Source organism: Schistocerca piceifrons, chromosome 9 (genome assembly GCF_021461385.2).
Source record: "Schistocerca piceifrons isolate TAMUIC-IGC-003096 chromosome 9, iqSchPice1.1, whole genome shotgun sequence".
Classification (NCBI taxonomy): domain Eukaryota; kingdom Metazoa; phylum Arthropoda; class Insecta; order Orthoptera; family Acrididae; genus Schistocerca; species Schistocerca piceifrons.
The window spans coordinates 179,114,298-179,140,563 of NC_060146.1; the positions used below are offsets into that span (position 1 = coordinate 179,114,298).

At 44.5% G+C, this 26,266-nt stretch overlaps 1 protein-coding gene across 1 annotated transcript in view; it reads right to left on the reverse strand.

Moving 5' to 3' along the window:
• Window positions 1-396: 396 nt before the first annotated feature.
• LOC124716998 overlaps window positions 397-26,266 on the reverse strand; it is a 58,309-nt gene continuing 32,439 nt past the window's right edge. Inside the window, exons 2-6 of the mRNA XM_047243622.1 lie at window positions 24,737-24,842; window positions 16,639-16,774; window positions 14,075-14,160; window positions 8,519-8,672; window positions 397-6,511 (exon numbers count right to left, since the gene is read on the reverse strand). Of these exons, the coding sequence (XP_047099578.1) occupies window positions 6,420-6,511; window positions 8,519-8,672; window positions 14,075-14,160; window positions 16,639-16,774; window positions 24,737-24,814 (546 nt within the window). The 5' untranslated portion in view covers window positions 24,815-24,842 and the 3' untranslated portion in view covers window positions 397-6,419. The remainder of the gene's footprint in view (window positions 6,512-8,518; window positions 8,673-14,074; window positions 14,161-16,638; window positions 16,775-24,736; window positions 24,843-26,266) is intronic.

Consider the following 26,266-nt stretch of genomic DNA (forward strand, 5'->3'; position numbering starts at 1 on the left):
CTGTATGTAGCAGTGCCTAAATGACCACGGTACATTATAACGTGGAAAAAATAAAATGTCTTACCTCTGCGGTACACGTTTTAACGGGATGAGAATGACAATATTCTTAAAATACATGTAAAGACGATCATCGGATAATTTCTTCTAGTAGTTGTGTGTGCAGTGCGATGTGAGACTTCCCATATCATATCTGCGTCCATCTTACCCAATGTCTTGCTCTTAACTGATGTCAGCAACTTTTTGTCTCTATATTATATCCTGACATAGTCCGCCCCAGTAGCTGAGTGGTCAGCGTGACGGATTGCCGTCCTCTGGGCCCGGGTTCGATTCCCGGCTGGGTCGGAGATTTTCTCCGCTCAGGGACTGGGTGTTGTGTTGTGTTCATCATCATTTCATCCCCATCCGGCGTGCAGGTCGCCCAATGTGGTGCCGAATGTAATAAGACCTGCGATATGGCGGCCGGACCTGCCCCGCGAGGGGCCTCCCGGCCAATGACGCCAAACGCTCATTTCCATTTTCCATCCTGACATACTATTGGCCCAAAGGTTTTATTCATTGTGTAGCCCCGCTCCGCTGCCCCAAGTCTGCCACCCCGTTGTCCTTCCACGGAAACAGCGAATGGGGATACCCTTTGGAGCAGGGATAGCTGGGACACAAGGGGTCTGGAGTGAAGGTACTAAGCACAAAAAGTGCAATTTATTTTATTGACAAAATCGTACTTCGGTACTTGAGCGATGCACACAGTTATTAAGGACAACAGCATACAATTGGCATTAGCCACATTACATAATGACACATCACAGTCTTCAATTCAATTCAACAAGATCCGACCAACCACGGTTCTTAAGTTTCAACCGGTCCAAGCCACCTTGAAAACAAACTAACAAGTAATCCAAATTCAGCTGGCTTTTCGTTACTAAATAATTACAAGACCGTGAGACCTTAATTTTCGCCGCAGTTCTTTGCAGTCTCACCTAGAAGAATCATTTATGATTCTCCCTTTCAATTGGCACTCGCCCCTCTATGGAAATAACACATACACAACTCTCAATATTCTAAAATTGCAGTCGGGTTATAGCCGCCTTAAAACCCGTAACTCGTCTTCCCTACCTGAACCGGCAGTAGCCACATAAATTGTCAACTACATACAATATAAAATAAGATAAATTTAGTGTTGGTCTGAACATTGCGCAAACAAAACATGAAAATTAACCCGCTGCTTAGCCACTTTTCAGTGAGTTGGTATCGGCACTTGCTGTTCTAACTTCAGGAATACACCAACATATTTTAAATCCGGCATACATAACACCCAAAAAATTTTAAAATAACTTCACAGCTCTAGCCGCCTCCAAACTAAGTAGGTTAACAATTTCCCAGAGCAATGACAGGTGCTTGGGAGGTTAAATTTAAAGCACTAATGAAGCTAATCGTCTACAGGGGCATCGTCAAGCTTCAATCGACACAACACATCAAAACAATGTTTCCATTAACCGGTGCCTTCAGTACTTACGACACACCGCATTATATTTAAGTCCAACTAGTCACATGAAATGATATGGGGACTAGCTGCATCATACTTAATCAGGCATACGGTTACGACTTGTCAATGAACAAGCCCACAAATCCTGCAACGTAACAGGTGGTAGGTCGTAAAAGTGTGCAATGAAAACAATTTAAACACAGAGGTGCGACTGGAGGGTAGACATTAACCATTTCACTACCAAATTTTTCTAAAACATGTATGGTAGTACTGCCAGAACATATTAAAGATGGCCATAAGATTAATTAAATTAAGCACTCCGTCTTCAGGCCACGAGTGGCCTACCGGCACCATCCGACCGCCGTGTCATCCTCAGTGGAGGATGCGGATAGGAGGGAAGTGGGGTCAGCACACCGCTCTCCCAATCGTTAGAATGGTATACTGGACTGAAGCCGCTACAATTGGCATCATGAGGCTGAGTGCACCACTAAAAATGGCAAAAGCGCATGGCGGCCTGGAGGGTCACCCATCCAAGCGCCGACCACGCCCGACAGCGCTTAACTTCGGTGATCTCATGGGAACCGGTGTATCCGGTTCCCATGCCTGCCGTAAGAGTAATAATGGAAAATATTTCAACGAGGCGGCTCTAGCCATTTACATGTCAACCAATAACTCATATGCAAAATTTTCTTTGCCAAAATAGTTTACCAGCCTATGTCGGTGGCAAACTTTGAACATGAAAAATATAATAAATAACAATCACTGGGCTACCACTACAGCCACAAAATGGACAGTTTCAACGGCTCTTAGCCACTCTACGTTTTAGGTGTTTTTATGCACACAATAAGTTTAAGTACGTTAGAAATGGCTACTCGGTACAGACCAGTACTAGCCCAAATGCCTGTTAATTTCAGTAATAATGCCTTACATTTACCCACTAAGTCAAAGCTCAGGAGTTTACCCCAAGACAACCACATTTCTTGCCAAACCTGTGCAAGGTTCTACAAAACCTGAACTTTTCAGCACAACAATGTGATTTTTATAAAAATTCTCGAGGAACGATACTTGATGATGATGTTAACCGTGAATCTAGGAGTAGCAGTACAGTCACGTTCGGAAAAAAATAAAACCATCTTAAACTACTAGAGCCAGGACTTTCATATTCACAGGACATGCACATTAGCATGTTCTGCAGATATAATTAACATTTGAACCATGTCGGACGTGGGTTCAAGGTCAACATCGATATCATGGTACAATGTCACCTACTGGTAAAGTGTGCCTGTGGCTCTTGTTGTCTCCATAAACCAAAGGTAAGGGATGATTGTGACTTGATCAGACAAGAAGGATGCCTTACAGATGTATGCACGAACTGTACTGTCAGATCAATGCGTTTGAAAGAGGGTGGATTATTGGCGTGACAGAGTGCGATGCATCCTTCCAGTAAACTGCTGCTCATGTGCGACGAAGTGTTACGGCAGTGAAGCGGGTTGTGCAGAATGGTTCACAGAAGGCCGTAGAACAGGGTAAGATGGATCAGAAGATCGACACCTCATCCGAATGGCATTGCACGACAGTTATGCGTTTTTCTCAGCTCTGGCCAAACAGTGGAACAGTGTAACAGATCGTACTCTTATTTTCACAAGTCTGTCTTGATCCCATAGATTTCTCTACACTTTATGACCAGTCTCGGCTCATCGCCATTTTCAGATCGTTAAAATATTCTCATATAAATCATCATCAAGTTAAACATGTTTAACATGACGATGATTTATATCAGAATATTTTAACATATATGTAAACATAGTGTGAAGAAATCTATGTGATCAAGACGGACTTGTGAAACTAAAAGTGCTAAAAATAAAATGATCGTGGAGTCATATGCAGACTTCATGTCTTCAATTGATAACATCGTACTCTATCAGGGGTGGCAGTCCGTTGTCATTTGTTACAGCATGGGTTACATGTGCGTCGTCCACTTATCCGTTTACCTTTGATGAATGTGCTAGACTGTAATGATGTATGGAACGATGTCACACAAGACAGAAATGGCATCCGATAGTGTTTTTGGACGAATCAAGGTTCTGTTTGTTTGAAAATGATGGCCGCATTTTGGTTCCCTGCAGACTGGGGGCGTGGCATCACAGTGATTGGATTCACACAGGACATACAGTGCCAAATCACAGCCCTATGGTGTGGAGTGCTATTGGGTACAACCACAAACCACAGATGGTTCGTGTCCATGGCACTGTGGCCAGTATGACCTACACGAATGACATCCTGCGACCCATTGCCATACCCTTTCCGCACAACATCCCAGACGCAATTTTTCAGCAAGACAAAGCACGATCCCATGTTTATGCGTGAACGCTTGCCTTCTTGCTGTCACAGAATGTCAGCCTTTCTTGCCCTGGCCCACCAGATCACCAGAGCTGTCGCCAATCGACAATGTGTGAAACGACGCGTGCAGCTCTGTGACCCAGTACCAATAACCTGAATAGACTTTGGAATCAGGCGAATGCAGCATGGATGGCTGTACCACAGGACGCCATTCGCGCCTGATACGCCTCGATGGCATCACACAAGGAATAAGTTATCAGGGCTCATGGTGGACCCTGTGTCTGCTAGTCAACAGAACACATGCTGAACCGATGTGACTGAAATGCTAATCGTTTCTGCAGAACATACTAATGTACCTGTCTTGTGAAAATGAATGTCTATCTCTAGTCGATCGAGGTGTTCTACTCTTTTCTGAACATGATTTTAGTTCGCGCTTTGCTGTGCCAAGCCTTCGGGACGACAGCCGCATCGGCTTGTTTCATCAGTGCCTAACAATACCCCGCCGCCAGGGCCCAGTATACTCAACGCTGGTTCGCTCGCGCCTGCCACGGGTCCACAACATGACACTACAGTGGTATGTCACATGTTAGGTACTACTCGTTCGCCGCCCGCTGTTTTTCCTTCTCCCACGTCTCGCACGCCACTCTCCACCTATGACCCTGTCCTCGGGGCATCACAGCCCCTCTACTCGCATAAGACCCTGTCCTCGCGACATCACAGTCCCTCTACTCGCGCAGCCAGCGCTGTAAATATCGCTGCTGCGAATCGAAAACCAAGGAACTCTGCGGCACGCATCACAATGTAAACAATGAGCGCATGCCACAGATGAACCTAGGTATGGTACCAGAGGTGACATGACACCTCTGCTGCGAGACACACTGACTTGTTTTCTCAGTGTGATGGTAGCGTCCTGTAGGATCAGGAAGCGTGACTGTTACAAATCACATTGCAATTAGCACACAACTGATAGAAGAAATTATCTGGTGATCGTGTTCATGTATATTTGAAAGAGCTGGTCATTCTCATTCCGTTTCGCACTTCACAGGTTTATAACACATGGAAGTGACAAAATGTGTACCGCAGAGGTCAAACACTTTGCTTTTACCACGACAGAATGGGCCCTACCGATGACTTTATGAACGGTTATCTGCAGTGCTAAAATCTGTCTCTGTGAGTTGAAAAATCAGTATGCCCTAGAAAATAAATTCTTCACGAGACACAAAGAACTATTTTACTGCACAACGTGTTTAAGCAAGGTATCTTTAAGGTACCCTGCACCAATTGGCCCCAGGGTAAAAAAATATACACCATTACAACATACGTTAGCCATCGACTTTGGCCAGTAATCGAGCTTTAATGTACTGGACATTTTGCACCTGTACTGTTCTGTTTGCAGCTGAATGATTGTGTTGTGCTAGTTTATATTTTTCATATACATCGTTGCAGGACAAGATTGTGTTATGAGCATATAGGTTTATTCATAATGTACCCCAAACGCAACCACAAGCAAAATACAGCAAAGTAGACTGTGGTGGGAATGCTGCATCTTTATCTTGTCCGTCCTTCACTGACCACTAGCAGTTACTATCATTTCTGCTCATCAGGTATGTATTGTAGTATTTTCTTAACATCGTCCACTTTTTTTATTTTTTTTATTTTACTGGGACGAGACCACACTCAATGATACTGATGATTGGTTTGTGGAGCACTTTACTGCGCTGTTATCAGCGCCCCTACAAATTCCCAACCTTTGCTCAGCCCAGTCTCGCCACTTTCATGAATGATGATGAAACGATGAGGACAACAGAAACACCCAGTGATCTCGAGGCAGGTGAAAATCCACGACCCCGCCGGGAATGGAACACGGGACCCCATGCTCGGGAAGCGAGAATGCGACCGAGGCCACGAACTGCGGACGCACTTCTGTACTGGGACGTGACCCCTTTTATACCAAACGATGCAAACAGATATAAAGATCAGTTATCTCTGGTTGTCTTAGTTTGGAAAAAAAGTGGGCATGATGCATTATTGAATTCATCAATTCAATTAGTTTTAAAATGTTCATGGGGCTCTATATTTTCTAGAACTACGTCACTGTTAATGATCACAAATATTTTACACTTGACATACACGTCGTTTGATGTAGATCTGTGCAGCGTGTAAGTGTACCCAACGTTTTCTTGCGTTATCATCATAGGTATAGATAAATCTGATTTTTATATTGTGTACGAGATGGTGCTGATTAAGACCTGTATGCCCAAATACCTATCTGCAAATAAATAGTTTCGAAAAGGAGCTCATTGCGTCTAACGAGATGTCTTTCACCTATTATACTGCAGAGTTGTGAGCATTAAAACTGTAATTCATCCACGCAGGGTTCAGATAGCACGAGATGACTTGCTGTGGTTCCCTTATGCAATTTATATGTGGCCACGCCTTTGGATAGAAGACTTTGTTGCGAGTTCATGCATCGGCGCGGCTGATGCAGGGCAGTATGTTCTTGTGTGGCCAAAGAAGCGGGAAACAGTCACAGCAGTCGGCCGCTGTTGCGACGACGGAACATCAGTGAAGACGTGGAGACCTGGGCAGGGTGTTTCCCTCAGACGGCCTGGTTGGGACTGGTAGGCACGAGCTCACCCCTCAGGTACCTGTACTGGCTGTACACCACCAGGATGAAGTACACACTCACACCTGCAACAGAGAAATAGTCTTAGGATACTGGCCCTGCTTGAAAGACATAACATTTTGTGTCTCTCAAGGCTCAATACTGGCACCACTAGGGTTGAAAGAACTCCAATCAAGACAGTGACGGGACAGCTGATGTTTGACAGCAAAGGGGTGATGTAACCCTGCAGACTGCAGTCCATGTAAATAAAGAGCCTCTTAAGACAACCATCATTGAGTGTCCCCCAAGGTTCAATACTGGAACCACTATGGCTCAAAATACTCCAGATAAGAAAGTGACAGCATTGTGATGGCTTATAACATCTACGTCTATACTGAGAAAATGTAAGGTACTTTAGGTAACAATATTATATTAAATTACAAAGAAATGAATACGCCTAGCTGCATACAGGCGTTGATATAAGTCAACGGGGACACTTGAAAATGTGTGCCCTGACTGGGACTCGAAACCGGGACCTCCTGCTTACGGGGCAGCCGATCTATCCATCTTTTTTTGTTTTTGTTCGATATAGTTCGTTGCGATTGGTCTGGGCGGACGTCACAAGACATCTGTTCAAGTTGATCGTTGATTCCTTGACTCAGTTTTTTTATTACAGAGAGCACGCAGCCCTCTGACCGAACACGCTGAGCTACCGTGCCAGCGTCCATCTGAGCCACCGAGCACACAGAGGATAGTACGACTGTAGGGACTTATCTCTGGCACGCCTCCCGTGAGATTCCCAACTTATTGTCGCGCACTATATCCATAGTTCCCCGGCCCATTATACTCATTACTCGCGGCTTTTTGCCGATTCCCGTAAGAGTTCGGGCATCCGCACAGAAGAAGATGGTCAAATGGCTGGTGAGCTTTATATATATGGTATCTATTCTTATAGTTAAGGCTCACCAGCCATTTGACCATCTTCTTCTGTGTAGATGCACAAACAGTGCCAGCACTCTTACGGGAATCGGCAAAAGTCCGCGAGTAATCAGGATAATGGGCAGGGGCAATAAGAATATAGTGTGGGACAGTAAGTTGGGAATGTGGGTCTCACGAGAGGAGTGCCAGAGATAAGTCTCTGCAGTCGCACTATCCTTTGTGTCCTCGGTGGCTCAGATGGATAGAGCGTCTGCCATGTAAGCAGGAAATCCCAGGTTCGAATCCCGGTCAGGCCACACATTTTCAACTGTCCCCCTTGACTTATATCAACGCCTGTATACAGCTAGGGGTATTCATTTCATTATAATTTAAAATAATAGTGTCACCCAAAGTACCCTACATTTTCTCAGTACACACACACACACACACACACACACACACACACACACATATATATATATATATATATATATATATATATATATATATATATATATATGAAGATGGTATCTGTTCTTTCGGACATACACACACACGTTAGTTACATACAGATTCAGTAATTGCCAGATACACAAAGTACTATCAACATACTGAGCCTCGAGGGACACAAAAGTTATTTCTCTGAAATGGGTCGTTATTTACAACGACTGCAGGGGTGCAGCAAATAGCTCTGAGCACTATGGGACTTAACTTCAGAGGTCATCAGTTCCGTAGACTTATAACTACTTAAACCTAACTAACCTAAGGACACCACACACATCCATTGCCGATGCTGGATTCGAACCTGCGACCATAGCGGTCGCGCGGTTCGAGACTGTAGCGCCTAGAACCACCTGTCCACTCCGACCGGTGCAGGGGTGCACCATCCCTTTTCTGTCGTCATTCCACTATATCGCTAATGGTTGTCCAGATTGGCAACTGCGGATAGGTTTCATGTATTTCATAACGGCTGTAATCGTCGCAGCGGCTGTTCCTTCGGAGATGCTTGCATGTCCGGACGAACATTGCATCGTAATTCGGAGTAACATAGGCGCTGACATATCGTTTCGATTATAATCATGGTTCAGCGTCCCGCGACTGACCCTTGCTGGACTATTTTTCCGTCTGCAATTTTTGGTACTGGAAGACGTGTGACGCGGTCCGTGGTTACGCACCTGCACGCACCAGCAGCACGAAGACGCTGACGGTGGACCTCTGCAGCTGGCCCTCCATGTAGCTGAGGACGGCGAAGGCCAGCGCCAGCAGAGCCCAGACGGGCAGCACCACCATCTGCTCCACCACCCACGGCAGCACCAGGCCGGGCTTGTCCTGCCAAAAGCCACAAGTAGCAGCACCAGCGTCTGCACCAACATGAGCTACAGCTTCAAAAACGACGATTCAATGTTTGAATTCCATGTCTTGAATATTGTCCAGCTACCTAGCTGCTACCTGCAATCATGACTGCAGGTACTAGTAGATGGGAACAATGGCAGGAGTGTGTCCACAATGAGGAAATCAAAGAAAAACTGGGAATGAACTCTATAGATGTAGCAGTCAGGGCGAACAGGCTTAGGTGGTGGGGTCATGTTACACGCATGGGAGAAACAAGGTTACCCAAGAGACTCATGGGTTCAGCAGTAGAGGGTAGGAGGAGTCGGGGCAGACCAAGGAGAAGCTACCTGGATTCGGTTAAGAATGATTTTGAAGTAATAGGTTTAACATCAGAAGAGGCACCAATGTTAGTACTGAATAGGGTATCATGGAGGAATTTTATAAGGGGGGCTATGCTCCAGACTGAACGCTGAAAAACATAATCAGTCTTAAATGATGATTATGATGATGATGATGACCTAGCTGCTACCAGCTAATCGTTACTCCTCATCTGTGGAGCATTCATTATTAATAGCCATTTGCCAGTCACATTCTACAAAATTTTAAGTAACTAGAATAAAGCCTAGCCCCAATATCCTTCACTGAAATTAACAAAATTCTGAAAATTCAAAAAAAAAAGGAAGTCTCTTGTGGTGTTCTGAAGGAGGCAGGGGTAAAATACAGGGAGCGAAAGGCTATTTACAATTTGCACAGAAACCAGACGGCATTTATCAGACTCGAGGGGCATGAAAGGAAAGCAGTAGTTGGGAAGGGAGTGAGACAGGGTTGCAGCCTCTTCCCGAGGCTATTCAATCGGTATATTGAGCAAGAAGTAAAGGAAACAAAAGAAAAATTCGGAGTAGGTATTAAAATCCATGGAGAAGAAATAAAAACTTTGAGGTTCGCCGATGACATTGTAATTCTGTCAGAGACAGCAAGGGACTTGGAAGAGCAGTTGAAAGGAATGGACAGTGTCTTGAAAGGAGGGTATAAGATGAACATCAACAAAAGCAAAACGAGGATAATGTAATGTAGTCGAATTAAGTCGGGAGATACTGAGGGAATTAGATTAGGAAATGAGACACGTAAAGTAGTAAAGGAGTTTTGCTATTTGGGAAGCAAAATAACTGATGATGGTCGAAGTAGGGACGATATAAAATGTAGACTGGCAATGACAAGGAAAGCGTTTCTGAAGAAGAAAAATTTGTTAACATCGAGTATAGATTTAAGTGTCAGGAAGTCGTTTCTGAAAGTATTTGTATGGAACTGAAACATGGACGATAAATAGTTTAGACAAGAAGAGAATAGAAGCTTTCGAAATGTGGTGTTACAGAAGAATGCTGAAGATTAGATGGGTAGATCACATAACTAATGAGGAGGTATTGAATAGAATTTGGGAGAAGAGGAATTTGTGGCACAACTTGACTAGAAGAAGGAATCGGTTGGTAGGGCATATTCTGAGGCATCAAGGGATCACCAATTTAGTATTGGAGGGCGGCGTGGAGGGTAAAAATCGTAGAGGGAGACAAAAAGATGAATACACTAAGCAGATTCAGAAGGATGTAGGCTGCAGTAGGTACTGGGAGATGAAGAACCTTGCACAGGATAGAGTAGCATGGAGAGTTGCATCAAACCAGTCTCAGGACTGAAGACCACAACAACAACATGTGGTGTTGATGGAATACAAAACAGAATTATGAAAAGTTGTTCCAACTTGATAAGTGATGGCCTTAGTGATGTATGCAATGCATCAGTGACGCAGGGAATTTTTCCAGACAGGCTAAAATATGTAATTGTTAAACCTCATCATAACAAAGGTGATAAGACAGACTTAAACCATTGTCATATGAATACGGTGTCCAAAGGAACAGACACCATTGGTGATCCTGCAGCTCTCGAAGGAGGAAATTACAGTGAAATCCATACCTTTGTAGCGGCTTGCAGCGTTGATAAATATCAATGGGGACAGTTGAAAAAGTGTGCCCCAACTGGGACCCAAACACTGGATCTCCTGTTTACATGGCAGACGCTCTATCCGACTGTGTGTAGTGTGTGGTCAGAAAGTAGGAAAAGTGAGTCTCACGGAAAGCGTGCCAGGGGGATGTCTCTGCAGTCGCACTATCCTCTGTGTCCTCGATGGCTCAGTCGGATAGAGCGTCTGCCATGTAAGCAGCAGATCCTGGGTTCAGGTCCCGGTCGGGACACACATTTTCAACTTCCCCCGTTGATATTTATCAACGCCTGTAAGCAGCTACAAACGTCTGGAATTCACTGTAATTTCAAGGGCTATTATCGTCTAATATTCTCTTTCACATCTTTTTTTCAAATTATTCGAAAAAGCCAATTGCAGGTAAGCCCCATTTGCAAGTGCACAGGGGCACTTGAAACTGAAACGGCAAACGGTCTAGAAAACAGCTCGAAAACAGATGTAAAACTGGGAGTGTCCTCAAAACGTTTAGAAAACTATTCTAATTTTTCAAGGCCACAATGAATTCTTCGAAACTCGCGTTTCGTTTAACACCAGTCAGCTTAAGGGGAAATAACGGTGTTTTTTGATCATGCTTTGTCCCGTCCACGATGCTTTCCAAATGCATCCCCATCAAATCAGAAATAAGGTGTGTGTCACCTTGTAACGTCTTACTGTGGGCAGTGTGTATTCGAGTCCATTTACAATTTGAAGCATGCAATCATTTGCGGATGTTCTAATTTTCATTCCTTCTCAATTACACAACGGTGGGTTCAAATCGAAAATCCTTCCAGGCATGGCCCTTGACTTAACCAACGTATTTTTCAGTAATACGTAACGTCTCCATAGACTTTATTCAGATCAGGCAAAATGTGTTGCAACTGATGATGTAATAATACATGCGATTTCATAAACTTTACTGTTCTTACAACTAATTTCATCACGTTTCCACGCCTGCTAGTTTAGCACAAAAATTTCTTGATGTAAAGGACAGTGAGCGCCATCTGTTGGCGGCTGTAACTTTTTGCTCTTTCATAGGCAAGTAAAACGTTAAATTCTGTCTGTATAGTGTTGTAGTGATGCCCGTAGAAAATGTTTAGGACCCGTCGGTAATTTGTATAATAGATGTTGAGAATTCCCCTTCTTCCCTTGCATTGTTCCTATCCATTTTAAACTTTTGTAACGATAGATCGCTAGGCTGGATCTTTGTGCGCAGATAGTCACTGGACCTGTGTACTTCTTTTTTACCACGAACAAATGACGAAGAGTAAACAGTGGTGACGCTACAATTCTGCTAATTATATCGTGCCAACCGAACATTGACTGCCGCAAAACCAAATCAAATGTCGTGGTGTTCCGTGTACTTCTGAGGAGGACCGAGCAAAGGCGAAACAAGCCGAGCCTCAGCCGCACGCATGCAACACGTCATTCTCGCGTGCAGTTTTGCATGCCACGAGTGGCCTTGTCCTACATACACTACTGGACATTAAAATTGCTGCACCAAGAAGAAATGCAGATGATAAACGGGTATTCATTGGACAAATATATTATACTAGAACTGACATGTGATTACATTTTCACGCAATTTGGGTGCATAGATCCTGAGAAATCAGTACGCAGAACATCCACCTCTGGCCGCTATAACGGCCTTGATACGCCTGGGCATTGAGTCAAACAGAGGTTCGATGGCGTGTACAGGTACAGCTCACCATGCAGCTTCAACACGATACCACAGTTCATCAAGAGTAGTGACTGGCGTATTGTGACGAGCCAGTTGCTCGGCCACCATTGACCAGACGTTTTCAATTGGTGAGATCTGGAGAATGTGCTGGCCAGGGCAGCAGTCGAACATTTTCTGTATCCGGAAAGGCCCGTACAGGACCTGCAGGATGCGGTCGTGCATTATCCTGCTGAAATGTAGGGTTTCGCAGGGATCGAATGAAAGGTGGAGCCACGGGTCGTAACACATCTGAAATGTAACGTCCACTGTTCAGAGTGCCGTCAATGCGAACAAGAGGTGACCGAGACGTGTAACCAATGGCACACCATACCATTACGCCGGGTGATACGGCAGTATGGCGAAGCCGAATACACGCTTCCAAAGTGCGTTCACCGCGATGTTGCCAAACACGGATGCGACCATCATGATGCTGTAAACAGAACCTGGATTCATCCGAATAAATGACGCATTGCCATTCGTGCACCCAGGTTCGTCGTTGAGTACACCATCGCATGCGCTCCTGTCTGTGATGCAGCGTCAAGAGTAACCGCAGCCGTGGTCTTCGAGCTGATAGTCCATGCTGCTGCAGACGTCGTCGATCTGTTCGTGCAGATGGTTGTTGTGTTGCAACCGTCCCCATCTGTTGACTCAGTGATCGAGAGGTGGCTGCACGATCCGTTACAGCCATGCGGATAAGATGCCTGTCATATCGACTGCTAGTGATACGCGGTCGTTTGGATGTAGCATGGCGTTCCGTATTACCCTCCTGAACCCACCGATTTCATATTCTGCTAACAGTCATTGGATCTCTACCAACGCGAGGAGCAATGTCGCGATACGATAAACCGCAGTCGCGATAGGCTACAATCCGACCTTTATCAAAGTCGGAAACGTGATGGTATGCATTTCTCCTCTTTACACGAGGCATCACAACAACGTTTCACCAGGCAACGTCGGTCACCTGCTGTTTGTGTATGAGAAATCGGTTGGAAACTTTCATGCGAGCACGTTGTAGGTGTCGCCACCGGCGCCAAGCTTGTGTGAAGGCTCTGAAAAGCTACTCATTTGCATATCACAGCGCCTTCTTCCTATTTGTCGGTCAAATTTCGCGTCTGTCGCACGTCATCTTCGTCGTGTAGCAATTTTAATGGCCAGTAGTGTATTATCACTTACGTAACAGTATTGCGTTACATCGAAAATGTTCATTTTAAGCTTAACACAATTTTAATTTCAGTAGCAGCGGATATGACTTATGTTCACAGCCACTAGGACCGTAATGAATGGCTTAATCAAAAACGCGTTTCCATAAAGAAGCAAGAAAGAGTAGGGACGTACCAGCCACATCTAGTTCACTAGAGACAGAGCAGAATCTCGGAATGTTTCAAGGATGGGGAAGTAAATTAGCCATGCCCTTTCAAACGTACCAGCCCAGATTTTACCTCGAGCGATTTAGGGATGGTTCGATGGGGACTTGAAACGTCATCCTTCCGAATTCGGGCCCTGTGTGTTTCTAGAGAGAAGGCACCCAAGGTGTACAACCTGTGCTGCACTATGTCCACGTGTCACTTAGGCAGGCTCTGTGGCACTGTTGAGCTAAAGATCTGGTTTACTAGGTGTGGATGCAGAAACGACGACGAGCTGTAAGCAGTGCTTGTTGACATTAGAAACACTCACCTGGCGAGAGCCGAAGATGAGCATGGTGGAGCAGATGCCATCCACTACCGCCATGGCGGTGATCCCGTAGAAGGTGGCTCTGAGGACTGTGGACAGGAAAAGTCTCAGAATGAGGTAGTCGTTGTAGGCTGGAGGACAAAGACAAGACAACTTGAATAACGATAAGCACTCTAGACAAGAAATTAGTCACCCTCGAGATACATTATCCCAATACCGTCTAGCACCACCTCTAGCTTTGATAATTGCATCACGTCAGGAAGAGAGTCCATCGCTTCAGGTTTCGAATATCCAGCTTACGCCACTCATTGATCATTAGATCACGGACAGCTACCACATTGCAGGGATGTCGATTGCTATGTGTCGCACAGTTTTCCAAATTGTTCTAAAACAGGGTAATTGAGAAGACCAGTTGAGGTGTGGTAGTGTGCCTGAATGCCCATCAAACCATGAATGTATGTGTGCAGACCTGTGAACATGGCTGTTGTCATCGTGGAGAGCTAGAAACATGGACAACACTTAGTCAGCGAAACATCTGGTTTCATGTTCGCAGTAATATGAACTCCTTGTTCCAAGCGAGACATGAGAAACACCCCACATCATCATACAATGTCCAGTCACATTAATGTGACCAATTGTCAAAAGCCTAAATTGATACCTTTTTTGCGCTATTGTGAGACATCCACGAAGAGAGTCATCGAAATTCTGGAAGGTACCGACAATGATGTGGAGCCATAATGACTCCAGTGCCATCACCAGCTGCACAGGTTTCGCAGCTCGGGATGCACGGGTCAAACAGCCCGAACGAGGAGGTCCCATAGATTCTCGATTGAGTTTGAATCTGGGGAGTTTGATGGCCACGGAAACTGTTAACTGATTCTGCTGCCCTTCTGGGACGGGGATCGACGAGCTCTTGAATGGTTCTGAGCACTATGGGACTTGACATCTATGGTCATCAGTCCCCTAGAACTTAGAACTACTTAAACCTAACTAACCTAAGGACATCACTCAACACCCAGTCATCACGAGGCAGAGAAAATCTCTGACCCCGCCGGGAATCGAACCCGGGAACCTGTGCGCGGGAAGCGAGAACGCTACCGCACGACCACGAGCTGCGGACACCGACGAGTTCTGACACCACATTCAACCACATCCTAGGTGTGTTCGATCGGGTTCAGATTTGGTGAGTTGGGAGGCCAGCACATCAACTGTAACTCGAGACTGTGTTGGAACTACTGCGTCACACTCCTGGCCTTGTGACAGTGCGCATTATGTGGTCGAAAAATGTCACTACCGACGGGAAACATGATCTTCATGAAGGGGTGCACATGGTCAGCAACAAGTGTACGATACTCGCTGGCCGTCATGGTTCCTTGAACGAGCTCCACTGGACTCATGCGTGCCCACGAGAACGTTCTCCTGAGCATAATGAAGCCGCCGCCAGCTTGTCTCTGTCCTGCAGTACAGGTGTCAAGCAACTATTCCCCTGGAAGACGCCAGGTTCGCGTCCTCCCATCGACATGTTGGAGAACGTATCGGGATTCATCAGACCATGCAACGCTCTGCCACTGCGCCAACGTCCAGTGCCAATGGTCGCCGGCCGCTGTGACCGAGCGGTTCTGGGCGCTTCAGTCCGGAACCACGCGGTTGCTACGGTCGCAGTTCGAATCCTGCCTTGGGCATGGATGTGTGTGATGTCCTTAGGTTAGTGAGGTTTAAGTAGTTCTAAGTCTAGGTGACTGATGACCTCAGATGTTAAGTCCCATAGTGCTTAGAGCCATTTGAACCATTTAAACCAATGGTCACCTGCCCATTTCAGTCGTAGTTGCCAATGTTGTGGTGTTAACATTGGCACATGGGTCGTCGGTTGCGGAGACCCAGCCTTAGGAGTGTTCAGTGCATTTTGTGTTCAGACATACTTGTATTCTGTCCAGCATTAAAGTCTGATGTCATTTCTAGCACAGTTCGCCGCCTGTCCCGTTATACCAATCTGCCCACCTTACGATGCCCAGCATCTGCAATGAGGGGAGGCCACCCAGCCCCATAATTTCTGGACTTGGTTTTACCTTGACTTTGCTACATGTTGAAGACGCTCAACCCAACACTCCTCGAACATCGTACAAGTCGTACAGTTTCCGAAATGCTCGTGCCGAGCCTCCAGGCCATCACAATCTGCCCTCGGTCAAACTCAGATAGCTCGCTAGTACTACTTGCCCCATGCGTGTGTCTAACTAGCAGCCATTCCTCGCCAGGTGATGCTGCAATCGCATGGACGGGTGTACATCGATAGTGGGTTTGTTGTCATAATGTTGTGGCTGACCAGTATGAAAACCACTCAAGATAACTCACACATTTAAGTGTAACATGTCTGCCAAAACAAATAATAAAAATTTAATTGCTAACGATGGATAATATTTATTCTTACCCACAAGATGTAGCAACTAAGATAAAAAAAAATAGTGCAAATACTAACAGTTTAAAATTTATTACATTGGCCGGCGTGATTATAACTGTACCGTTGTGCGCCTCAGCCCCAGTTTAAACGACAATGGCAAAGACTCACTCACCTGACAGCGTGATGTCATACATTTTCTGATTTTCTGAGTTCCACGAGCCACTGAAGTGTTGGTAAACATCGTCCATGTCTTGCTCCAGATTGCGCATCATCAGCGGTGCTCCCACAACGACCACCAGAGAGATCACCTGTTGCACAGACACACTCCTGTATGAACGAAATTAAAGAACAACAGTATCTTAAGTGCTGAAAAAAATCACTAAGGGAGTTCCACAGGGATCGATGTTAGGACCGGTATTGTTTAGGTTAGGAGTGTAAGAGCAGGTATTTCCATTGATTGCTAAGGACTGTGTACTGAACAACATTTCATCAGTGCTTACTTCGTCTGCAGACATAATTATAGCATTACGATCAGTACATTATTAGGTTGGTTAGTACAGGGTGAGTAATAGAACTATACAAAAGAAAACCTAAATAAGCTACAAACTACAGCATTAGCACACTTTATTAAATATGGAAACGTTACTACAGATATTCGGATTTGGGTTATGACATATTCGATATGCCTGCCATCATTAGCGATGATGTGACGCAAACGAATAGCGAAATTCTTTACGACCCACTGAAGTGTCGGAACATCGATGCTGTCGATGACCTCCTGAATGGCTGTTTTCAGTTTAGTAACGGTCCTGGGGTTATTGCTGTAGACTTTCTTTTAAATACAGTCCCAGAAAAAGCAGTCGCATGTGTTCAGATCCGGAGAATATGGCGGCCAATCGAGGCCCACTTCTGTGGCCTCTTGGTACCCCAGAGCCAGAATACGGTTCACAAAGCGCTACTCCAAGACATCAAACACTCTCCTGCTTCGATGGCGTCGAGCTCCGTCTTGCATGAATCACATCTGGTCGAATCAGGACCACTCTGGACTACCATACCACCAAAGAATATCGCACCGATAATTGCGTGACCGGGTATTGCACACCACGCAGTCACCTGTTGAGGGTCGAGAGACTTCTCGATCGCGAAATACGGAATCTCAGTCCCCCAGTCAGTTGTTTATTGACGATCATCCAAATGAAAGTGAACTTCGTCGCTAAACCAAACCATACTAATTCCCATCATATCCCGTGGCCAGCCGTGCAGTTTGAACGTCGTAACGCAACTGTTCAGAAGTTATGACGATATTATTTCGTATAGTTCAGTAACCGTCACCCTGTATCTCCAAGTATGCATGGCACAAGGAAGCCATTAATGCTTATTTTCGCCAGGGCAGCAGGTCAGGTATTCAGGTCTATGTACTTGAATGTAAAGTGGATAGTCTATACTGACAGGTGTAGTCCATTTTGTACCGCAGCTAAGACCATCCAGGAAAATCAGGTAGTAAATTTTGTGATGTTTTTGCGAGAAGGCTGATAGATGCAGGAAGAAACAACAAATGACATTTTGAAGTGGGTGAGTGTTAAGGCAGCGGTGTTCACAATTTCTGTACCTATACCCATAACACCCTCTATACGAGTAAATGATCATGTATGTAATGATCTAAAATGGTGATATTTGTAGAGGAAGCAAGTATTTTAATCAGATACATTAAGGAATTTTCATCAGGTGTAAATGTAATAAATGGACTGGTTTTCTGCAAAATAACTGCCACTCAATATAGCACATGGCCTGACTACACATACGTGAGCGAAGATCGATAAATTAAAAAATATTCTAAATTCTTGGGTGTCATTTTTATAAGAACCTGATCTGAAAGTCACTTGTTTCACATCTTCTTACTCATCCAAGTTCTGCAAATTCTGCACAGTAAATTACCGAGATGAATGTCAAAAATTTTAGTTAGTTTACATATTTTTATTCACCGTCTTGTGCCATCATATTGTGGGAGCCGAATTCCTTTGCTTTCCTCATTTCGTTAGCTTTCTAAAAGCGTAACCTATAAGGGACGATCGAAAAGTTTTCGTTTGAGGGCGTTGCCGCAACGTAGCGCGACACCGATGGGGGTGTATAAGCACCGACATGCAAACAAGGGATTAGTGTGGCATTCGCGTCTTCTTGACGTGCGTGCGGTAAATGCGGAAAAGTAAACTATGGGCATTATTACCAAATGCGTCCAAACACGATCAGCGTACTGCTCATCTTACATGGGTAGACATGCATCGGAGAATGAAGAATGTGTGAGGGGCAGCATGCTTGCTGAAAATCACCGTTGTGCGAAACTGCGTCTAGGGCTGCTGCTGCTTCCTGATAACGGATCTCCTCATCTCGCAAGTGTCGTAACGCAGGGGTTACGCCGGCTCTTGTAGGAGTCAATCGAACACACGCTCTATATAGTCCTGATCTCTTCCCATGAGATTACCACACATTCGATCCATTAGAAAAGGCCTTTGTCAACGACACTTGTCGGACGACGATTTGCAACACGCATTTACGGACTTCTTCACGCATCAACACACGGAGTTTCACCGAACGGATATCTTCAATCTGGTACGCCGGTGCTCACGGTGATTTTGCCTGATTGGCAATCGAACGGAAGCTTTTTGATCGCCACTCTATATTCAGAGAATAAATAAAAGCATTAACTTTCTTGACCTGAAAATTTGCAGTAGTAATAATAAACATCAATTTAGTATTTACAGAAAACCTACCACTACAGATGTCAGTACTGGCAACTCATCTTACCACCTCCGCCAACAAAAAATGGCATATTTCAGAACGATGCTACATCGAATTAAAAAAGTGCCAATGAGTGACACAGTCCAACAAAATGAAATCAATATAATTAAAACAGTTGCTCATAATAATGGATATAAACCCACAATAACAGAAAAACTCCACAACAAAATGCAGACAAAAACCACAGATGCACTTCACAGCAGTCACTCCAAGCCAAATCAGTGTGCCACTGAAGCCAAACCTAAATATGCTACTCTCCCATACATAGGCCCACTTTCATACCAAATAGCAAACTTACTTAAAAAGAAGAAAAATATCACAATCAGCTTTTCCACAAATAATAAATTACAACAAAAAGTAATCCATGATGTAAATACCTCCAAGAGTCCCTACCGTAAATCAGGAATATACAAACTCAAATGTGATGCATGCCCAAAATTCTACATTGGACAGACAGCCAGAAGTTTTGAAATAAGATACAAAGAACATATTGATGCTTTAAGACTTGGTAACTTGAACAAATCAGCATTTGCAGGCCATATTGCTGAAGAAAACATCGTCCAGTACGCCTTAGATAAGTTCGTACCGACTAAGGTCCAAAGCGAGGGGAAAGATCCACCGTGGTATAACAATCATGTACGAAAGGTACTACGGAAACAAAGAAAGCTTCATCATAGGTTTAAGAGTAGTCGAATCATATCTGATAAGGAAAAGCTGAACGAAGCGAAAAAGAGCGTAAAGAGAGCAATGAGAGAAGCATTCAACGAATTCGAACATAAAACATTGGCAAACAATCTAAACAAGAACCCTAAAAAGTTTTGGTCATATGTAAAATCGGTAAGCGGATCTAAATCCCCTATTCAGTCACTCGTTGACCACGATGGCACCGAAACAGAGGACGACCGAAGAAAGGCAGAAATACTGAATTCAGTGTTCCGAAACTGTTTCACTGCGGAAAATCGTAACACGGTCCCTGACTTCAGCCGTCGCACGGACGCCAAAATGGAAAATATTGAAATAAACGATATCGGAATTGAAAAACAACTGCTATCACTTAGTAGCGGAAAAGCATCCGGACCAGACGAGACACCCTTAAGATTCTACAGTGATTATGCTAAAGAACTTGCCCCCTTTCTATCAGCAATTTATCGTAGATCGCTGGAAGAACGTAAAGCACCTAGCGACTGGAAGAAAGCGCAGGTCGTTCCCATTTTCAAGAAGGGTCATAAATCAGATGCGAATAATTATAGGCCTATTTCGCTTACGTCAATCTGTTGTAGAATAATGGAACATGTTTTGTGTTCTCGTATTATGACGTTCTTAGATAATACAAATCTCCTTCATCATAACCAACATGGATTCCGCAAACAGAGATCATGTGAAACTCAGCTCGCCCTATTTGCCCAAGAAATTCACAGTGCCGTAGACACTGGCGAGCAGATTGATACCGTATTCCTGGACTTCAGGAAGGCATTTGATACGGTTCCGCACTTACGTTTAGTGAAGAAAATACGAGCTTACGGAATATCGGACCAGGTTTGTGATTGGATTCAGGATTTCCTAGAAGAAAGAACACAACATGTCATTCTTAACGGTTCAAAATCTGCAGATGTAGAGGTAATTTCGGGAGTACCGCAGGGAAGCGTGATAGGACCTTTATTGTTTACAATATACATAAATGACTTAGTTGACAACTTCGGTAGCTCCGTGAGGCTATTTGCAGATGACACGGTTGTCTACAAGAAAGTAGCAACATCAGAAGACTCGTACGTACTCCAGGAGGACCTGCAGAGGATTAATGCATGGTGCGACAGCTGGTAGCTTTCCCTAAACGTAGATAAATGTAATATAATGCGCATACATAGGGGCAGAAATCCATTCCAGTACGATTATGCCATAGGTGGTAAATCATTGGAAGCGGTAACGACCGTAAAATACTTAGGAGTTACTATCCGGAGCGATCTGAAGTGGAATGATCACATAAAACAAATAGTGGGAAAAGCAGGCGCCAGGTTGAGATTCATAGGAAGAATTCTAAGAAAATGTGACTCATCGACGAAAGAAGTAGCTTACAAAACGCTTGTTCGTCCGATTCTTGAGTATTGCTCATCAGTATGGGACCCTTACCAGGTTGGCTTAATAGAAGAGATAGACATGATCCAGCGAAAAGCAGCGCGATTCGTCATGGGGACATTTAGTCAGCGCGAGAGCGTTACGGAGATGCTGAACAAGCTCCAGTGGCGGACACTTCAAGAAAGGCGTTACGCAATACGGAGAGGTTTATTATCGAAATTACGAGAGAGCACATTCCGGGAAGAGATGGGCAACATATTACTACCGCCCACATATATCTCGCGTAATGATCACAACGAAAAGATCCGAGAAATTAGAGCAAATACGGAGACTTACAAGCAGTTCTTCCCACGCACAATTCGTGAATGGAACAGGGAAGGGGGGATCAGATAGTGGTACAATAAGTACCCCCCGCCACACACCGTAAGGTGGCTCGCGGAGTATAGATGTAGATGTAGATGTAGATGTAGAAAACCATTCAGTGGGAAACATTGAGGAAAACTTAAAAATTTTGCGTCTAGCAGAAAAAAGGAGGCACTATGAATATATTAGAAGAATTAGAAATACACACACATACAAAAACAGCACCCCAAACTATATCCTTAACGAACAAATTAGCTAACACCCCTTCCTGAAAAATTTCCAAAAATTGCTTTCCAGCCTCCAAAGTAAATATTAGTACATCTATCTGCAGATCAAGTAGCAAATTTATATGTTACTATAATTTTCACGATGCTTAATGTAATTAAAAAAATACTATTTTACCTATAAAGTGTTTATATATATATATATATATATATATATATATATATATATATATATATATATATATATAGGGTCACAAAAAGTTACGGCTAAATTTTCAGGAAACATTCCTCACACACAAAGAAAGAAAATATGTTATGTGGACATGTGTCCGGAAAAGCTTACTTTCAACGTTAGAGCTCATTTTATTACTTCTCTTCTAATAACATTAATCGTGGAATGGAAACACACAGCAACAGAACGTACCAGAGTGACTGCAAACACTTTGTTACAGGAAATGTTCAAAATGTCCTCCGTTAGCATCCACCCTCCGTCGCATGGAATCCCTGATGCGCTGATGCAGCCCTGGAGAATGGCGTATTGTATCACAGCCGCCCACAATACGAGCACGAAGAGTCTCTGCATTTGGTACCGGGGTTGCGTAGACAAGAGCTTTCAAATGCCCCCATAAATGAAAGTCAAGAGGGTTGAGGTCAGGAGAGCGTGGAGGCCATGGAATTGGTCCGCCTCTACCAATGCATCGGTCACCGAATCTGTTGTTGAGAAGCGTACGAACACTTCGACTGAAATGTGCAGGAGCTCCATCGTGCATGAACCACATGTCGTCTCGTACTTGTAAAGGCACATGTTCTAGCACCACAGGTATGAAATCATGATAACGTGCTCCATTGAGCATAGGTGGAAGAACATGGGGCCCAATCAAGACATCACCAACAATGCCTGGCCAAACGTTCACAGAAAATCTGTGTTGATCACGTGATTGCACAATTGCGTGCGGATTCTCGTCAGCCCACACATGTTTATTGCGAAAATTTACAATTTGATCACGTTGGAATGAAGCCTCATCCGTAAAGAGAACATTTGCACTGAAATGAGGATTGAAACATTGTTGGATGAACCATTCGCAGAAGTGTACCTGTGGAGGCCATTCAGCTGCTGATAGTGCCTGCACACGCTGTACATGGTACGGAAACAACTGCTTCTCCCGTAGCACTCTCCATACAGTGACGTGCTCAACGTTACGTTGTACAGCAGCAACTTCTCTGACGCTGACATTGGGGTTATCGTCAACTGCACGAAGAATTGCCTAGTCCACTGCAGGTGTCCTCGTCGTTCTAGGTCTTCCCCAGTTGGAGGCTGGAATGTACCGTGCTCCCTAAGACGCCGATCAATTGCTTCGAACGCCTTCCCGTCGGGACACCTTCGTTCTGGAAATCTGTCTCGATACAAACGTACCGCGCCACGGCTATTGCCCTGTGCTAATCCATACATCAAATGGGCATCTGCCAACTCCGCATTTGTAAACATTGCACTGACTGCAAAACCACGTTCGTGATGAACACTAACCTGCTGATGCTACGTACTGATGTGCTTGATGCTAGTACTGTAGAGCAATGAGTCGCATGTCAACACAAGCACCGAAGTCAATATTACCTTCCTTCAATTGGGCCAACTGGCGGTGAATCGAGGAAGTACAGTACATACTGACGAAACTAAAATGAGCTCTAACATGGAAAAAGCGTTTCCGGACACATGTCCACATAACATCTTTTCTTTATTTGTGTGTGAGGAATGTTTCCTGAAAGTTTGGCCGTACCTTTTTGTAACACCCTATATATATATATATATATATATATATATATATAATAAAACTTTATAATTAATATAACAATATCAACTCAAAAATTCAATGTCTCTGTACTAGTGTAAAAGCCATTACAGTTGCGTAAATGAATATATGATCCTTTCCAAACATAGGACATCATCGTCAAATGTTACGATATATCATAGCATCTGTGATACTCATATGTTTGTAAGCTCTTTGTATGTATCAAAACATGTGGTGCGTGGTAGAAATCTCCTCAATGACAAACATAAAGTGTTCAGTGAGAACAATTTACGTGTGCAACAATAAGAACGCAGTGGGAATGCATTTACATCTGATGGACGAATGTTATGGAAACAAACACTCCAAACCGACGTTTCACGTAAGTCACATGCAACGAAAATCTGTAACGCAACCATCTGTTCAAAAATGGTTCAAATGGCTCTGAGCACTATGGGACTTAACTTCTGAGGTCATCAGTCCCCTAGAACTTAGAACTAATTAAACCTAACTAACCTAAGGACATCAGACACATCCATGCCCGAGGCAGGATTCGAACCTGCGACCGTAGCAGTCGCGCGGTTCCGGACTGCGCGCCTGGAACCGCGAGAACACCGCGGCCGGCAACCATCTGTGTGTGGCGTGTTTATAATTATGCATTATTTATATTTTAGGACATTTAATCTGTGAGAAACACACAACATGTCATAAAGAAAGCGTGTAAACCGTCTGAGGATGAATAACAACGATTTGAAACCGGTAACGGTATCCTCTGAATAAAGGAACTGACAGTAAATTTGTGGCTGATTGCTGTCCTAATACCATCAACATTTGTCTTCAAACAACAGCCACGGTCTCCATCATGTCATCATATGACAAAATTGCATAAGTATTTCTTTCTGAGGTTGAGATTGTGGTGTTTTGGAAGCTCCTGGTGCATCAAAACCTAGCGCTGGACTGGGACAGAAGTAAAGGTTTGAGGCTGCTACGGGAGTAGTGACAGGATGGTGTAATTTGTCAACGCACTTACCAGCCACAGGGCTCCTATGATGATGCAGCCCTTCCTTAGCTCGTACCTCGTGCAGCACGTGTTGAGCATCACCACCATCTCGGAGTCCTTGCGTTGAACCTCGGCACTTCTGAAAGCAAGGAGGAGCGAGAGTGACATCTTCTGTAGACGCTGATCGCTTTGGAGAGTATTAGGGCACTGGGCCAACGATGGTCAACAAACGACAGAAAATGTATTCGGCCGAACTTTGATCGTCAATGCATTGGCGTTCCGCTTCGCATTCACACCAAACAAAGTACTTGGTACCATGGGATTCGCCGACGGTGGTGGCCGAGCGGTTCTAGGCACTTCAGTCTGGAACCGCGCGACCGCTACGGTCGCAGGTTCGAGTCCTGCCTCGGACATGGATGAGTGTAATGTCCTTAGGTCAGTTAGGTTTAAGCAGTTCTAAATTCTAGGGGACTGATGACCTCAGAAGTTAAGTCCCATAGTGCTCAGAGCCATTTTGAACCATGGGATTCGGCGATGTGGAATCGTAATTGACTGTGCTAACTTGCCAACGTTTCTCCCGTTTTGTTATTGTTATAAAGTAGCGTTTTAATTACAATTTCAGCGCCGGCCGCGGTGGCCGTGCGGTTCTGGCGCGGCAGTCCGGAACCGCGGGACTGCTACGGTCGCAGGTTCGAATCCTGCCTCGGGCGTGGGTGTGTGTGATGTCCTTAGGTTAGTTAGGTTTAAGTAGTTCTAAGTTCTAGGGGACTTATGACCTAAGATGTTGTGTCCCATAGTGCTCAGAGCCATTTGAACAATGTCAGCGGCTGATATTATGAGGGAAGAAGAGGATTTAGCAGTAGTCGCAAGTGCAACAGTTATTTTAGTGCAAGGTGCTGATCATCAGAAAAAAAGAATAAACGACAGTGGTGTCCCCGGCACGAATCCACCCGGCGGATTTATGTCGAGATCCGGTGAGCCAGCCAGTCTGTGGACAGTTTTCAGGCGGTTTTCTATCTGCCTCGGCTAATGCGGGCTGGTTCCCCTCATTCCGCCTCAGTTACACTATATCCGGGATTGCTGCGCAAGCACTTTCTCCACGTGCGCGTACACTATAATTACTCTAACACGCAAACATTTGGGGTTCCCTTCACCTGGTGTGAGATGTTCCCAGAGGAGTCCACTGGGGGCCGAAACGCACAATAACCCTGGGTTCAGTGTGGGGCGGCGGTGGGGTGAGTTGACTGCTGTAACCTATTATGTGGTTATCAACCACTGAGGGCTACGGCTTCTTCGTCGTTTCTAGGTCCCCTGTTCCATACGGTACAATACAATACAACACAATACAGTGTAATGTCTACTTTAAAGCTGAACTGATGTATGGGCAATTACATAATTTTTTTCGTAATGAAGGCTAAAGATTTCGAATTGTTATTTATTATGTAGGTGGTAAAATTTCCAAAGACGATCCCTCATTTGAGGAGAGCTGCACCTGAAGCAGAAATTTAATAGTACCCCCAATTTTGTTTGGTATGAGGACACTCCTCGTCGTCGAATTGA